The 18,060-nt window shown below is 37.6% G+C and overlaps 1 protein-coding gene across 1 annotated transcript in view; it reads right to left on the reverse strand.

Moving 5' to 3' along the window:
* LOC126416320 (ATP-binding cassette subfamily G member 4-like) overlaps positions 1–18,060 on the reverse strand; it is a 487,342-nt gene that overhangs the window by 15,530 nt on the left and 453,752 nt on the right. Inside the window, exons 6-9 of the mRNA XM_050083982.1 lie at positions 14,025–14,150; positions 11,556–11,680; positions 7,264–7,432; positions 7,023–7,123 (exon numbers count right to left, since the gene is read on the reverse strand). Of these exons, the coding sequence (XP_049939939.1) occupies positions 7,023–7,123; positions 7,264–7,432; positions 11,556–11,680; positions 14,025–14,150 (521 nt within the window). The remainder of the gene's footprint in view (positions 1–7,022; positions 7,124–7,263; positions 7,433–11,555; positions 11,681–14,024; positions 14,151–18,060) is intronic.

Genomic DNA, 18,060 nt, shown 5'->3' on the forward strand with positions numbered 1-18,060 from the left:
CGGAGCAAGTATGGTGGGTCTGACACACCGGTGTCAATGTGTTCTGTTTTCCATTTCCAGGAGTGTATAATTAGTGAGAGGAACAGCAGCTTGAAACCAATAACTGCTGCCATAACATTGCAGTACATGAACTGTCTTCTGTGTATCCTCTGGAAAGAGGTCTCTGGGATATGGAAAGAAATGAAGAAACTACAGTAACTTATGCGCAATAAAGTGATAAAGAAACTGTTTATTTAGTTATTTTTCAGCAAGCTGGAGTCTCAACTAGCTAATGACAGTCTAGTTTTCGTGTAATCCTCCTTACTCCACCCCATGGGCCACAGAGGACCCAACAGTACTGACTGACCACCATGTCATCCTCTGCCAGTGGCATCATCAGATGTGGTATGGAGGGGTGTGGGGTCAGCATACCTCTCCCAGCTATTGTCAGCTTTTGTGACCTGGATCAGCTACTACTCAGCCTTGTAACTTCTCAGTTGGCCTCACAAGTAGGAGTGCACCCTGTACCAGTCCTTCCGCCAAGTAAAAATCCCTGGCAGTACTGGAATTGAACCCAGGTCCTCCACATGGCACTTGTCTGTGCTGTCCACCCAGTGATGAAGGTGGACTGTAATCCTCCTTAATGTATGCAAATTTGTGTGTATTGGTTAAAACCAAAATTCACTTAGGCTGAATATTTTCCAAGTTAAGCTTGATAGTTCTCTTTTCCTTCTGTCCCAAACTCAATGATGCTAGATGTCTAGCTCAAACTGATTCTTAAGAAAATGATGGAATTTCCTAAATTTTAAAATATGAGAGAATAGACATAAATATGGAACAGGCACATGAAACTGCCTTTAAAGGAAGTAATGCATCTTTGTTTCATAACAGAAAACAGTGTATATTTTATTTACCAATTGCTTAAAATATCTTTAGCAAGTATATTAAAATCACACTGTCAACCTGTAATTGATAGTTTTATTCAGTATTTAAAATGTTTAAAAGTCATATGCATACAACATGATCTCATAACGATTTAGAGATTAGTTAATTTAAGAAGTAAATATAACAATTCACCAAATAGTTGAGATGCTGAATTGTTGGCACATAAACAAGACAGGGAATTTCGCTTGCTCATTTGCCTATTGATGACTTGGTGCCTTAGTTATTCTTGATATCATTACGTTTACTCCTTAAATTATTTATGTCCACCAAGGACTTTCCATTAACATGTTACTGCATATGGCCCCAAATGTTAGCACAAAATGTAAAGGCAGAGGCTTCTATACTGACATTATTAGCACCAAGAACTACCGTATTTACTCGAATCAAACCGCACTTTTTTTCCGGTTTTTGTAATCCAAAAAACCGCCTGCGGCTTAGAATCGAATGCAAAGCAAGCGGAAGTTCTTAAAAATGTGGGTGGGTGCCGCCACAACTTAGTTCTGCCGTCGAATATATGTAGCGCTACATAGGCATGCTTTGTAGGCACAAAGATAAATACTGGCGCCAAAACCTATGCGTCAGTACATAAATTAAAAAAAAAAAAAAAGGTGGAAGACAAGCTTTTTTTCTCCGCGCCGAGTTTCGACCACTGCATTTTCATACATTATCCAACGAAGTAAATACAAATTCCGTATTGTTCATCTTCGAATGTAGCAGCATTTCAATGTACTACGAAAACCCGACTGGCAAGAATCTTTAGGATGTTTGTCAATATGGCCAACTCTACGTTCTGAATTTTTTCCTATCTGTGAGAAGAGATGGTTGCTAATAGGAACTTTTATAAATTGTGAATCACATGCAGTATTCTCGTCACCATAAGAATAATACTAATATAAACATTTTGCCATGTATTGTTTCGTTTTTGCTGTTATCTCATTTAAATCCTGTCTGCCTAATAAACTACGAAACTAGAGTGAGACAACAGCAAACGCGGAAGAATATACATATCATGTCATGTTTATATTCGTATTATTCTTATGCTAAACAGTGATACAGTCAGAAATGAAGCGAGGCAATAGACTAGATTGTTAAATCTAAGATGACTCTAATTTCTGTGCAGAATGTAATGTACTAAAGAGGCATCTGCAAAGATTTTCAAACGGACAAAAATTTTCGCTAAACTCTCGTTCAGAACATCTTCTATCATACGCATTCTATTATTTGGTTCTTGTTGATCATTATCAAAGAAAGCAGCAGTGTAAGTAACAACAAGTAGCAGTCGCTTGCCATTGTTTCGCTAATGAGACGATTCCTCTCTCTTTTTTTTTTTTTTTTTTTTTAATTTGTAAGCGGCGGTAGCGCGCACATAAGCAAGCCATGCCGCGATCGGCGACAGGCCGTAAACACGCAGTATCAGAGTACGACAAACAATGCATGACACAGTGCGGTAATGCATTTTCAGCGTAGAGTGACGTAAACACCTATAACAAAGAAAACTGCGCTTATCAGATCAAAGAAAAATAATCAATCAATTCAAACCAGACGAAGCACGTGAAAAAGGAAGGGTACCCGTATAAATACGGACGGAGCGCCTGACGCATAGCAATGGCTACCTGGTAAAGCTTAACTGCTAAGCTTACGACTCGAACCAAACTACTGTAGCTGTATCGTCATTCATTCGACCTAAATTGTCTCATGTTATAGTGGACCAACTCTGTTTCGATTTGGAGATTCGGCCTAAAACTTTTCTCTCCCCTTGAATTTCGAGTCTCAAATTTCAGGTGCGGCTTAGATTCGGGAAATTTTTTTTCCTTGATTTCGAATCTCATTTTTCAGGTACGGCTTAGATTCGAGTGCGGCTTAGACTCGAGTAAATACGGTATGTAAAGAAGAAATTGAAAATTCCTAAGTATTGTTGAAGCTCTCTTCAAAATTCACAAAACAACATAAGACACGAGGTTACTACATGCAATAAAGATACCCAATTGACTTGGCATTCAACACAGTGACCGAAAGGTATACTGAAGAACTTTAAAATGATCAAGGGTGGCACTCAATGTGTGTTATGGTACTCTAATGATGGCATATAGAATGCCAATATAGGCTGTGGTACCTAGGCAATACAAGATTCATATCTAGTCACCATACTGAGGATCAAACGATCCTGTTTGATCTTTAGTAATGGCTCCCATTGTTGGACATGTGCCTTCTGAAGGCTAGCAATTGTGAGAGCAATAGGTGTAAAGTTTAGAGCACATTCAGTTGAATTTAAGCAAAATGAGTGAACTGGTACATTACAGATGTGAAATGCTCATGTATTGGAGGTACTCATCCAACAAGCCACAATTTTTATCCGTTAGATTGATACCAGTCCAGATGTTATCCCTGGAGGCCACAGCCATTGCAGCAACTCAAAAAATGCTCATGGTGGCATACATGTTCTTAACATCAGAGAAATTAATTGGTTGTGTGTGTATGGTAACAATGGAGCAGAAAACCAAATCAACAACTTTCTTGAATTAGTCATGTGGGCAGTTAACATTGGCCTGCCACTAAAGAAGAAATGTGTTAAAAAGAGCAGGGTATCGACTATCAATAAAAATAAGTGGTACACAGAGGAACTATGAAAACTTAAAGATCAATGGAACAATTTCTACTACCTAGCAAAGAATTCATCTTGTCTGCATGCCAAAGTAAGATATAAAGAATGCAAATATCAGTACAGAATGGGTATTAAGAAAGCTAAATTAGAATATAATAGCAAATTGGTTGCACAAGCTATTAATAAACCAAAAGAAATGTGGAAAATCATTAATGAGAATCTAGCATCAGGCAGCAAAGAATTTGTATTTATATCCAAAATTAGTGCTGATAGTTTTAATAATTATTTTGTAAACAGTGTAGATAGTGTAGTTACTAAGATACCTGATAGTAAACATGAATCCAGCTACTATTTGGATGTTGCCTATAAAATCTAAAATGCTATGGAAAATGTGTTTTATTTTGAACACATTTGTGTAGAAGATGTACACTTTGTCATTCTTTCTCTTAGCAAAAGTGATTCACTGGATATTTACAATATCTGCTCTAAAATATTGAAACTTAGTAGTCATAATATAGCAGAGGTTCTCTGTCACATCATAAACTACTGCTTTGATGAAAGTTGTTTCCCTGAAAAATTAAAAGTAGCTAAAGTAAACCAAGTCCACAAAAATTGTGACATTAATTTGCCTAGAAATTATAGGCCAGTTTCTCTTGAACCACTTTTATCCAAGGTCACTGAGAAACTAATGAGTATTCAAATTATCAATTTTCTAGATTCTAGATTCTCATCAATTACTTTCAAATAGCCAGTTTGGGTTTAGGAAAAATCTATCAACATGTGATGCTGTTATGAGCTACATATGTAACTGTCTTGAAGCAAAAGAAGAAAAAATTATTGTAAGTACAAAGTTTTATGATTTATCAAAAGCATTTTACACTGTGAGCCACAACACTCTGCTGCTGAAATTAAAAACTGTAGGTTTCTCAGTCTCTGCTGTTAAAATTATTCAGTCATACTTATCTAATAGATCTCAAACTGTTTACTTCAATAATCAATATTCTAGTTTCTTACCCATTAACCATGGTGTTCCTCAAGAGTCAATATTGGGCCCCTCTCTTGTTCATATTGTATATGAATGACCTACCTAGCAATGTAATAGATGATACTACAAACTGTTACTTGTATGCAGATGATATCAGTTTAAGTGTTACAGTGCCTACGAACAATAACATAAGTAATTCTACCTCAAGGTAGATATACTTTCTGACTGGTGCAATGCCAATAGCCTGTCTATGAACATAAATAAAACACAGGAATTGAACATTTCTTATAACAGTAGATTCACCTTAGAGGCAGTTCCTGTAAAGTTTCTTGGCATTGTTTTGCAAAATAATTTAGGCTGGCAGGCACATGTGAATTATTTAACACAAAAAATTTCTAAAGGAATATTTATGCTCAGAAAATTACAAGCAACAGTAGATGAGAAAATTTTGCTTTCTGTCTATTATAATTATATTCACTCTTATTTGACGTTTGGGATAATCTTGTGGGGAAATAATTGCTACTCAAAATGCTTATTTACAGCCCAGAATAAAGCTGTCAGACTGATATGTAAAGTACCACCTAGAACTCATGTAGAGAATTATTTATTAAACTTAGTATTATGACCTTGCCATGTATATACATATTTCAATGTGTCTTGTACATTAAAAAGAACTTGTCTAGTTCTGATCTGAATTCTGATGTACATAGTTATAACACATGACACTGTAATGATGTAATAAAAGACTACTGCACATTTAACAAAACTCTAAACAGCTTCAAACACACATCTGTAAAGCTATTTAATAAACTACCAGAGTCAGCTAAGAGTCTGGAGCTGAAAAAAATTAAGATATTTGTAAGAACTTTATTAATTCAAAATCGTTTTTATACAATGGAAGATTTCTATGAGCATAATTTCTAACATAGATTAATTATTTGTGTATTTATTGTCATTGTTGTTTGTACATTTATTGACGTTGCTTATACAAGCTTTACATCCCTGTAAATGATTTGTTTTTGGGCAATAAAAAACAATCAATCAATCAATAATACTGTCACTGCCACATTGCATACTTTCTACAATATTGGCATGGTTGTATGATGCTCCACAGTTCAGCCTCATACAGAGATGGTTGGAAGTGCTCTTCAGGCTGAACTGAGACTCACCCTCGAAGAGGATTCTACTACTCTGCTGCAGGGTCTGCTCATTGTGGGTAAGGACACCTAACTATGCTGTCTTTTTGTGTGAGGGGAACACATCTAATATGTTCCTAAGAACACACCATAACCTCCTGAACGGTGTGGCAGAGTTAGAAGAAAGGTGTGTGAACAGAAACTGTTGTGAGATCTCTAACCAGGGTAGCTGCTGGTTCAAAGCTTTGGGACACTTAAGGCTAGATATCAATCCTAGAAGTTTGGTTGTAACATCAGGGAAACTTTGCCTGAAAGTCAGTTAATGTTTACTTCCTCCTGCATTATTCTCAGAGCCATGAAAGGGCCCTATGGGCAACATTGTAGTGTGTTCAGAGCCCCCACTAAGAACCTGTGTGAATGTGTAGTGTCACCAATGTTACTGCTGGGAGTTTTTGTGGTGGAAGCAAACCAAAATTGTAGCTATGTGTTTTGTCACGTGCACTATGATTGGGCTGCCAGTCAAAATTCCTTTTTTCCTCGCTGCACTCTAATGATACCAAGTGCACGTTTTCAGGGTGTACTTTGAATTCTGAGTCCCTTTTGATAATTTTATCTGCTGTACATGGGCTATAAGTGAACAAATTAAGAAAGAACATGAAAACTTCTGGTAGATTAAAACTGTATTCTTGACCAGAACTGGAACCTAGGTCCTTGCCTTTAATGGGAATAGCTATTACTGACTGAGTTATCATGGCACGATTCTGCTGCAGAGCGAAAGATTCGTTCTGGATGCCATTCCTAGACTATTCTTAAACCATTTATTTGTGATACCATTCTTTGAGGAGTTCTAGTCCAATAACTTATGCAGGGAATCTTCTGTAAAGTTTGAAAATGGAAGATATGTAGTGGCAGAATTGAAGGTATGGGGTGGGTCATGAAAGTCATTTCTGGATAGCTCCACCAGCCAGTCAAACAATATTAATCACAAGTAAATTTCAAAACATTACTCCTTGCTAAAGAGTAGAAGGTTCATTCTGTCTGTTAAAACTAGCAGGAGAATGAGAATGAGAAGTCTTTGGCAGAATACAAGCAGGAAAGTAGCTACAAAAATTATCTTCTGATTATGTGCTATTACTTGTTACTATTTACATAACTGTGCTGGTAATAACCTAAGTATGAATGGTTATATGGTCATAAAGAGTACACTGCAAATGGTATTTGTTATTTTAAATAATTATCTAACTTCTTCATTAGAATTGTGTTTAAGAATATTTTTATGTTAGTCTACATGTAAATTTTTGAACAAGAAGTGTGTAAATGAGGGAAATACTGGATTAGTCCTTTACTGTACAGTTAACAATCTATCATGTCTTACCTGAAGTGGTATTTTTGATACAGTTAATGCAAAGAAGTACGCATTAAGCCCATACCAACGATTGAAGTATTCACGTTTCAACAACTGAACTTCCCCTGGAACTGGATAAATATGTAATTTTAGCACATGCTGTATTTTTTGTTATTAATTTTGTGTTGCAAATAAGAAAAAGAATTACTTTTGCCTTGAAATTTCAAACATGATATGAAATATATTAAGGAAAAACAATGTTTCTACTTACAGTCCAGTAGTACAGGCATCATTGGTATGTACAGAAAAACAATAATGCATGTGTAGCAAAATCCAAAGTTGAATATCGTCTTAGAACCATCTTTACCAAAATTGTAAAAGAGCCCACTAATTATTCCAGCAACAAACAGGTACATCACAATCTTTATTTTCAGGTAAGTCTGAAATCAAAATAACAAAACATATCATGTATGCTATATTATGATTGTTTCGCAAAAGAACAACATAGATAAATAAAATGGTCAGATGCTGCAAACCATCAGAAAGTGAAAACAGTTTAGAGTGATCAACTAATTTTAAAGGAGATGCTTTTTTGGAAACTAGGGCATGGATGAGGGGCAAGGAGAGTGTGGGATAGTTGTAAAGTTGACAGGGGAAAGTCTTAAGTTGACAAATGATAAAATGACACCACATTGCATAAGAGGAAAGGCCTCAGAAAAACATAAATGGCAGGATTTAAAGAATAATAGACTGTGCGAGCTGTTTGGACTTCTTGAACTAGCAACTAGTTATTGTGAGTGCTTCATAGATAATGGTGCTATTAGCTTTTACATGTGGTATAAAATGAATATGAGTAGATAGGGAAATATGTTGTAGCTTGTGGCAGAATCCCTTTTGGTAGGGTTTGATCTTTTAGGTCTTATCCAGCAGAAGCAGTGAGTTTGAAAAGTCACACTGTTTTTGTGATATTTAAATCATTCTCACTGATGATTAGGCCAAGAAGTCTCACATCCTGTTTCAAATGTCCCTTTGCTTCTCCCATCTATACTGACAAAGTCCGTACTGGCAGTTATGTACACTGTCCCACTTATTACTATGGTATTCACATTATTATGAATCTCTCTCATCTCCAGCTCTGCTTCTGAGCTCTTCAGCTTTATTATCTTTTTGATTGGTTCCATACTGTTTCCTACAAATAAAAAAAATAAAATTAAAAAAAAATGAGGCAAAGGAAGACAAGAACAAAATGCTTGAAGTAAAAAGGCACAATGGGAGTAGAAAACTGAGTTTTCAGAGAAAGCAAATGCTGAAGTAGTGGGGAAAGTGCCTAATAATGGGATTATGTTACATTACATTAATACTTGTTCCACAGATCAGGAATATGACATTTAGTAATGATGTGGAATGGGTCAGTTTAATGTAAGTTTTCATTAAACAATATAATAATTTTTTATTTTCAGTTACTACTTCATAAATAAAAATTCATCTATTGAGTAGAAGGAGTTGTCATTCAGAAATTCTTTTAATTTGTATTTAAATGTTTGTTGGCTATCTGTCAGACTTTTAATGCTATTTGGCAAATGACCAAAGACTTTTGTGGCAGCATAAATCACCTCTTTCTGTGCCAAGGCTCTCCCAAGGCTATCAGTAGTTCTAATGGAATCCTTTTACTGCAGAGAACTGTATGTACTGTTTTTCCTTAAAGTTTAGTGTGATTCTATTTTGCAGAGAACCACTTAATAATTTTCTGAAAGACATTATTTACAATTTACTCAGCTAATTATTGTTTGTTGTGTGTGATTACTATACTTGTATCATCAGCAAACAAAACTGGCTTTGTGTCTTCATGAATATAGAGTGGCAAGTCATCAATATATATTACAAACAATAAGGGACCCAAGAGTGAACCCTGTGGCACATCATTCTTGATACCTCCCCAGTTAGAGGACTGTGCTGGCTTTTGCAGACTATCTGTACTGTTAATTTCAACCTTCTGTGTTCTTCCAGTTAAATATGAATTAAACCATTTGTGTACTGTCCCACTCATACAACAATACTTAAGTTTATGTAGAAGAATTTCATGATACACACAGTAAAAGCTTTTGAGAGATCACAAAATATCCAAATGAGTGATGTTCAGTTATTCAGAGCATTTAATACTTGATCAGTGAAAACATATAAAGCACTTTCTGTTGAAAAATCTTTCTGAAAACTGAATGGACATTTTGTTAGTACTTCATTTCTACAAATACAAATATGTGATGCTACTCTGGAATACATTACATTTGGAAATATTGAGGAGGGCTGCTAAAAGAAGGTACAAAAGCAATGGTAAGGAAACAACAATAAGTAACTGTGTACAAAAGTGAAGTATATAGTGTCACCAAATACCCCTAGGTGCCTGAAGTTAACTAATTACTAGGCTGAAGATGATTCTAGCCAAAAATGTCAGATTGTAATGCATGTGTCCAAATTTCATATGAAGTGAAGGTACTCTACTGATGGAATGTGTCTTCTCCTAAATAATGGGTATTGCCACATTCATGTTATTCCCACGCAAAAAGTCCACAGCCACACAAATTATCTGAATGATAATATTTTACCATGCTGGGTGCCACTGGATGGATAAAAATATACCTTAATTTTTTTTCATTGCCACAGCTTTGGCTATGAAGCCCTTTTTGAATTTTTGCATGGAAGAGACAATCAAAATGGACATACTGTGGTCAAAGTCCAAAAACTCATGAGTGGTGAAAAAACACATGGTTGACTATACTTAGCAATTGTAGACACAACGCCAAGTCTATTGAGAGCAGCAGTGGTATAACATACTACTTAGGAGTGTAAAAAACATACTGGCTTTATTTAGTGACATTTTATAGTCCAGTGTATTTACACCCTAGATGCTGAGAAAAGTAACAGCAAAGATCCGAAAATGTTTTGTTGGGAACAATCCTCCTAAAAGTTTTGTTACTGTAGAAATTGGCATATTTCATCTTCCTATTTCCATGGATCATTTTCACAAGACATTGTTTCAAGGTAAATTATTGCTCATGGTTTCAAGCAGTGGCAATAATTCACACAGTATTGGACTGGATGTGACTTAGTGACTTGCATGTATTAGTGGTTGAATTACTTTGTAGCTGACAGCCTGATATGAGCATTTTACCTTCATGGCAATTCAATTATCTGTTTACAGATTCTTAACTGGAACTTCTCTTCCAAGGTGATCTTTGCATACACCTTGTCATTCACCGCGTTCTTTTGATTTTTTTATGTCTGTCATCCATCTTCTGGTTTTGTTTCTAATGCTATGACCTTTTTTGCATTATTAAATTCAGACTGACTGTGCTGAACAGGATAAAAGCTGTATTGTTCCCAACCTCCTAATCTGTATTGATCACTCGTATAACTTGTTGTAGTTGTTACTCTTATTATTATAATTATTTTATTATTAAAGAAGTTGCTTTACTGATCTAGTGGTTAGCATTGCTTTTTACGAAGGTGAAGATGGCAAGATTATTTTCATTGAAATATTTTTGCAGTGAACAGTGTCTGTTCAGCTTCATGAGACTAACTGAGGAGCTACTAATCCAGTGTCTGGTTGAAAGACTTGGACTAGACTGTAAAGCATTAGTTGGAACTGGGACAAAATTGAAGAATGCCTAAATTAATGTTATATCTAATAGTGTTCCATTAATCTTGTTATCTCCAAAAGCACATACTTTCTAAAAATTGTATCTGGACGTTACTTGCAAACGAAATTTCAGAAACTAAAACTATATACCCAAGTTTTGTATGTTTATTACATGATACACAAAATGTTAGACAAAAATTGTTGTTCTGCAACTCTTTTAGTGCTGTATATTTAAAAATGAACTGTGCGTATGGGAGTTATCCTTACAACACATTCCCCGCTTCCATAATTATCATGGCCTCAACCTACGGTAACATACTGTCCTCACACCGTCCACCCAACAGTTTCCACAGCCTCTGTCCTATTATCTCCTCCTCATTCTTGTCTCCCAGCATCTTTGTTTGCCTCCTTTGCCAGCATACCTGCCCATCTTTTCCTGCTCCTCTTCTTTTCTCTCCCTTTTTTTCCCCAAGTCCCTGCCCCACGACCTCCTGATACTGCATGTGGTGGCATTCAAATCCCTGCATACTGCACCAGACACTGTTCCTCTGTCGTCCTACATGTACACTGCTATCCCTTCCCCTTCCCTGTCCCCTGCAGATTGCTGCTGCCATCGCACATGATAGCTGCATTTGGGCCTGAGATGTAGGAGCTGGCAGTCACATGTGCGTGAGGTGTGTTTGCTTATATGCATGAGTAATGTGTGTCTCTCTGTTTCTCCTCTGCTGATGAAGGCAGTGGCCAAAATCTTTGTGTAAGTGTATTATAATTGGGCCTGTCTGCAACTTACGTCTTCTTTATGGTAAGTAGCAGTCTATATCTTCTTACATGGTTAAAAATGAGATAACATTTTATTTTAAATTATTAATATTTTGTAAAGCAGTGCAAACTGCAAAAACAGAAAACAGTCCAAGTGATTTACTTACAGAATTTCTCCATGTCTGCAGCAACATCCTGTATGTTAAGATGCGAAACTGTGCCCAACCGGAACTTGCAAAACTGTACTGATTCTTTGAAGTTTGTAGAGGTGTTGTAGATGAATGTTCTGTATCTGCAAATTAAGTTGTATTGTTGACATTTTCACAATATTCCAGTCATCTTCGTTTCTGAACAATAGCTTGTAAAGAATGAGACTGATTTTCACTTCATTCCTTCCAGATCACGAACAGGATGAAATCCAGATTGAATTCTATCAGGTAGGTGATCCGGAAATTGAAATTTATGTATGAATGTGCCTGATTACAACAAAAGAATAAAAGTTTAAGTTTAAACAGTTGTCTGAATGAATTGTGATTAATGCACAATGAGTGGTATGAAGTGTCAAAATTTTACTTTGACTTGCAGAAATTTAGCTCTACAATCTAAATGAATTAATGCAAATTCTTTCAACAATGTGTATTATTATTTGTTTACTGGTAATTTCATGGATGAAGCTTCAGAATAATCCTTTTTTGCATGCTGTTATTAGTCTGATGCTACATGATTTCTTTGGTTTTTGGAATTTTCAAAGTAAATTTTCATTATATATTTGGCAGCCTTTTTCCACTCTATGCCAATTAAATATGCTAATCAGTTTCTCAACTGTAAAGTGGTTTATTGTGTCACAAATTTTGAATAAGAATTGTGTAAAACAATGAAAGAAGATGAAATACTTCTTTCCCGTAATACAATCCATCCAAGGAGATTTATTATTTTGTGTTCTGCCCTCTTGTTAAATATTAAAAACTGAAGTACTTGATTCTGAACAGCACATATTATGGTCAAAGATAAGGAGCAATGCTGAGTGACTTATCAGATTGAACAGTAATACATTTTTTAAAGCCATAGTCAATATTATGGTTATATTATTAACACAACTGCCAATGGAAAATCCAGGATGTAAAAATGACAATATTATAAAAAGGATGGATTACCACTCACTATACAGCAGAGAAACTGTGTCAAAGAAGTAAGCTTTCAGTCACAAAGGCCTTCATCGGAATTAGACAAAAAAAAACACCACACACACACACACACACACACACACACACACACACACACACAGATACAGTATATATGACCAGTCTCTGGCAGCCAATGCCAGACTGCAAGCAGCACTGTCTGATGAGAGAAGCAATCTATTTGGTGAGGGGTAAGGAGAAGGCTGGGGTGGGGAGGGGAATGGATAGCAGGGTAGGGGTGGGGGATGGTAAAGTGCTGCTTGCGGGAGCATACAAGGACTTGGTGGAGAGAGGGTTGGGCACCTAGCTGTAATTGGCAGGTTACTCAGTGGGGAAGGGGGGGGGGGTGTGCAATAGGAAAGGTGAGAAGTAAAAATACTGTGAGTGCATTGGTGGAAAAGAGGGCTGTGTTGTGCCAGAGTCAAAACAGGGAAGGGGATAGGTGGGTGTAGGACAATAACAAAGGATGAGGCCAGGAGGAGGGCTATGGGAACCTATGATATACTGCTGGGAGAGTTACCACTTGCACAATCGAGAAAAGCTGGTGTTTGTAGGAAGGATCCATTAGCACAGGATCTGAAGCAGCCATTAAAATGAAGAACATTGTGATTGGCAGCATGCTCATTTCTTGACCACAATTTGTCGGTGGCCATTCATGTCGACAGACAGCTTGTTGGCTGTCATGGACACATAGAATGCAGTGCAATGGATGCAGCTTAGCATGTAGATCACATCACTGGTTTCACAGGTAGCCCTGCCTCTGATGCAGTGATGATTGTGACTGGACTGGAGTACATTGTGGTGGGAGGGTGCATGATACAGGTCTTGAATCTAGATCTATTACAAAGATATGTGCCATGAGACAAGGTGTTGGTAGCAGAGATTGTGTAGGGATGGATGAGGATATTGTGTAGGGTCGGTGGGTGGTGGAACACCATTGTGGGAGGAGCAGGGAGGATAGTGGGTAGGACATTCCTCATTTTAGGGCATAACAAGAGGTAGTCAAATCCCTGGTGGAGAATGTGATTCAGTTGCTCTGGTCCCAGGTAATACTGAGTCATGAGGGGAATGTTCCTCAGTTGCCAGACGATGGGACTTGGAGCTGAGGGGGATGATTGGAAAGATAAGCCATGGGAGATCTGTTTCTGTATGAGATAGGGAGGGTAATTATTGTGTGGAGGCCTCAGTGAGACCTGTGATGTATTTTCAGTGGGACTGCTCATCACTACAGATGCAATTGTCTTGTGTGGCTAGGCTGTATGTAAGAGTATGGAGTGGGTGGCTGCAGTCAAAGTGTGCTAATTTATAACTAAAGGAATGCCAGATTAGGGCAATAACTGGATTTACAAGGGGAAAAAACTTTCTTTATTACTAAGAGTCACAAATTTTTCAGCATAATATACTCATGCATTATGCAATGTCACAATGGAACACTGTAGCCAAGTATTTCCTTACCATTGTTGTTTACAGTCTGGGTCCCATTTTCTAATTTTTTCCATTTATAACAACGGCCATTGTCAATAGCAGCTACCATTTTATCAATATGTTGTTCTCCATATTCTCCACTTGATACCTCAATAACTGGGAAGAAAAGTGATTCAGTGTTAATGTTTTTTTACAACTTGTTAATCTTATAGAAAATGGAGCTGCTTAAAAATAAATTATGACAAAACAATGATTATAGAATAAAGTAGGATTTAATACAAATCAATAATTGTAGTAGCATTATAATTATATTTAAAATGTTGTTGCATTGGCAAAGCAGTATTTCTCATAAAAAGTATCTTAACTGCTTAGACAGCCATACTCTTTTATGCAGGCAAGTTGTCTACATAATGTGAAAAATAATATTTGGAAATTACATTTAATTACATAGATAGCTTACAATATATGGAGACAAGCAACCTATTTAAATGATTTGCTTTTACAAACATCATGTTCTGTAGAACCCACCATGAGGAGAAGAACCTTCAGGGATGCAACCTGAGATAAGGCACAGCTTATCAAGAAAAACAGCTGACAGAAATGTGTTGTCGATTAACTATTATAAATATAAGGGGCGATCAAAAACTTTTCATGTAAGGCCATTGCTGCAGTATATATGCAAAGGAGGATGACTCTGATGCGGATATATAAGCAACAACATACAGGCAAAGGATTAGTGTGGCTTTCATGCCTTTCCAACGTGTGTGCGATAAATGTAGAAATGTGAACTATGATAGTGTTATGCCAAATGCGGGACAAACTTTCTTTTGGCTACAGAAGTATGAACACCAGTAGACATCCATTGGAAAATGATGCTGCGTAATGCTGGAGAAATTACAGTGCGTAGTTATGTCAAAGTGTTTAGGAAAACTACAACAAGGGATGCTGCTGCTTCGTGATAACACATATCCTCATATTGTAAATATCATAGCACACAAGTTATGCCAAGTCAGATGGGGACATCAGCAGCTACACTATAATCTTCATCTCTCCCCATGGGATTATTATGCCTTCAGTCCCTTAAAAAAGGGTGTTGAAGGATCGGCAATTCCTGTCAGAAAAGAATGTGCAGCAGGCTTTTACAGACTTCTTCGTGCAGTAAGACATAGTGTTTTATCAGTCACTTATCTTCAACCTGGTGCATCAGTGGTACTATTACCTCAATGATCACAGTGATTTTGCCTGATTGGTATGCCAATTTTGGATTGTACAGACTTCAAATGGAAACTTTTTGATCGCTCCTTATAAATATCATGTGGTTCACTGGTGAAAGGTTTCTCCCTAGAATTTTTTTGTCTCTTACCACTTTTTTATCTCATCCAATGATTTGTATATGTGGAAAATGCTAAGTCGCACAATAATTCTGAATCCAATTTAAACAGCAGATATCACTGACTGGCTGGATAAGTCAGTTAAAAAAATCAAAGGAAGGCAAGGGCTATTAAAACACTGCATTGTTCACACCAACCTTTGCATTGAGGACAGTTTTACTTAATTAATAAATATCTTTTGACTCTACTTTAGCAGTACGAGTGCTGTAGAACCCTTTACAGAACATTATACCCACAGAGGAACCTGAAGTCATCACCAAGAATTCAGTCCAGAGCCTCTGCAACAGTAGCTAGTGATGCATAAATCTATTCCCCAAGAGCAGTCCATAACTGTAATTAGTCTCCAATATTCTGTTGTTCTTGCCGTGTTATAAACAAAGACAATTACATTTGCAGGAAAATTTATACACTACTGGCCATTAAAATTTCTACACCAAGAAGAAATGCAGATGATAAACGGGTATTCATTGGACAATTATATTATACTAGAACTGACATGTGATTACATTTTCATGCAATTTGGGTGCATAGATCTTGAGAAATCAGCACACAGAACAACCACCTCTGGCCGTAATAACGGCCTTGATATGCCTGGGCATTGAGCCAAACAGAGCTTGGGAGCATGTACAGGTACAGCTGCCCATGCAGCTTCAACATGATACCACAGTTCATCAAGAGTAGTGACTGGCATATTGTAATGAGCCAGTTGCTCAGCCACCATTGACCAGATGTTTTCAATTGGTGAGAGATCTGGAGAATGTGCTGGCTGGGGCAGCAGTCAAACATTTTCTGTATCCAGAAAGGCCTGTACAGGACCTGCAATATGCGGTCTTGCATTATCCTGCTGAAATGTAGGGTTTTGCAGCGATCGAATGAAGGGTAGAGCCATGGATCGTAACACATCTGAAATGTAACGTCGAGTGTTCAAAGTGCCGTCAATGCGAACAAGAGGTAACCGAGACGTGTAACCAATAGCAACCCATACCATCACGTCGGGTGATACACCAGTATAGCGATGACGAATACATGCTTCCAATGTGCATTCACCGCGATGTCGCCAAACACAGATGCGAGCATCATGATGCTGTAAACAGAACCTGGATTCATCTGAAAAAAATGACGTTTTGCCATTCGTGCACCCAGGTTCGTTACTGAGTACACCATCGCAGGTGCTCCTGTCTGTGATGTAGCGTCAAGGGTAACCGCAGCAATGATCTCCGAGCTGATAGTCCATGCTGCTGCAAATGTCATTGATCTCTTCATGCAGATGGTTGTTGTCTTGCAAACGTCACCATCTGTTGACTCAGGGATCGAGACATGGCTGCACGATCCGTTACAGCCCTGCAGATAAGATGCCTGTCATCTCAACTGCTAGTGATATGAGGCCATTGGGATCCAGCACAGCATTCTGTATTACCCTCCTGAACCCACTGATTCCATAGTCTGGTAACAGTCATTGGATCTTTATCAACACGAGCAACAATGTCGCGAAACGATAAACCGCAATCGCAATAGGCTACAATCCGACCTTTATCAAAGTCAGAAATGTGATGGTATGCATTTCTGCTCCTTACACGAGGCATCACAATAACGTTTCACCAGGCATCGCCAGTCACTGCTGTTTGTGTATGAGAAATTGGTTGGAAACTTTCCTCATGTCAGCATGTTGTAGGTGTCCCCACTGGCGCCAACCTTGTGTGAATGCTCTGAAAAGCTAATCATTTGCATTCACGGCATCTTCTTCCTATCGGTTAAATTTCACATCTGTAGCACATCATCTTTGTGGTGTAGCAATTTTAATGGCCAGTAGTGTATTACGAAAAAAGTCCAAGGATGTAATTGTTCCTCACAGAATTCCATGTTTGATATGAGCACTTTACAGAATTATCCCAAGAGCTCCTAAGGTGTAAATGGGCAGCAGCAGTAACAGCAGCAATGGAAGCAGTAGCTGCAGCAGCAGCAGCAGCAGCAGCAACAACAATAAACTCAAATGAAATTGACACTCATATCTTGCAGCAAACTGTTGTTCCACAATTTTTGGAACATTGGTCCACATGGTGATTCAGGACTTCACCAATAGACTTCAAAAGATTATAGGTTACAAACAGATGAGACAAGGGACATTGGAGGAGATGGTTGTTACTTCTATAAACACTGGTTTCTGAACAGTAGACATTTAGTCCATAGTGCCCCATTTCAATGGATCAATGAGAACAACAACAGTTACACTAAAATACATACTGATCCCTTTGCTGCACACCGTCAATAAATTCCAAAAGCTGAATTGTGATGTTAAGAAGTGACCAATTGAGAATGGAGGAAGTTACGTCACCCCAACTACCCCAAGACCTACCAGTTCATATGGTCTTAGATGATCCTCCTCAAGACCACTTGAATCATAGATTCCAGTATGTCACAATGGAAGAAACAGCAAAAAGTCTGACATTAATGAAGAGTGGTGCAAGAGATGGAATGCTGCAAAAATAAAACATCAAGGTGTTCCGCCTGCCCACCTACCAGGATTTGAGCTGAAGAAAAGTGAGTGGATAAGACTGAACAGAATAACTGGTCACACCAGGTGAAATGCTTTGATGCACAAGTGGGGCCTCAGGAGCTCTCCAGCTTGCAATCGTAGGGCCCAAGAACAAACCATTTTTAGAGCCATTCAGATTAGG

Source organism: Schistocerca serialis, chromosome 8 (assembly GCF_023864345.2).
Source record: "Schistocerca serialis cubense isolate TAMUIC-IGC-003099 chromosome 8, iqSchSeri2.2, whole genome shotgun sequence".
Lineage (NCBI taxonomy): Eukaryota > Metazoa > Arthropoda > Insecta > Orthoptera > Acrididae > Schistocerca > Schistocerca serialis.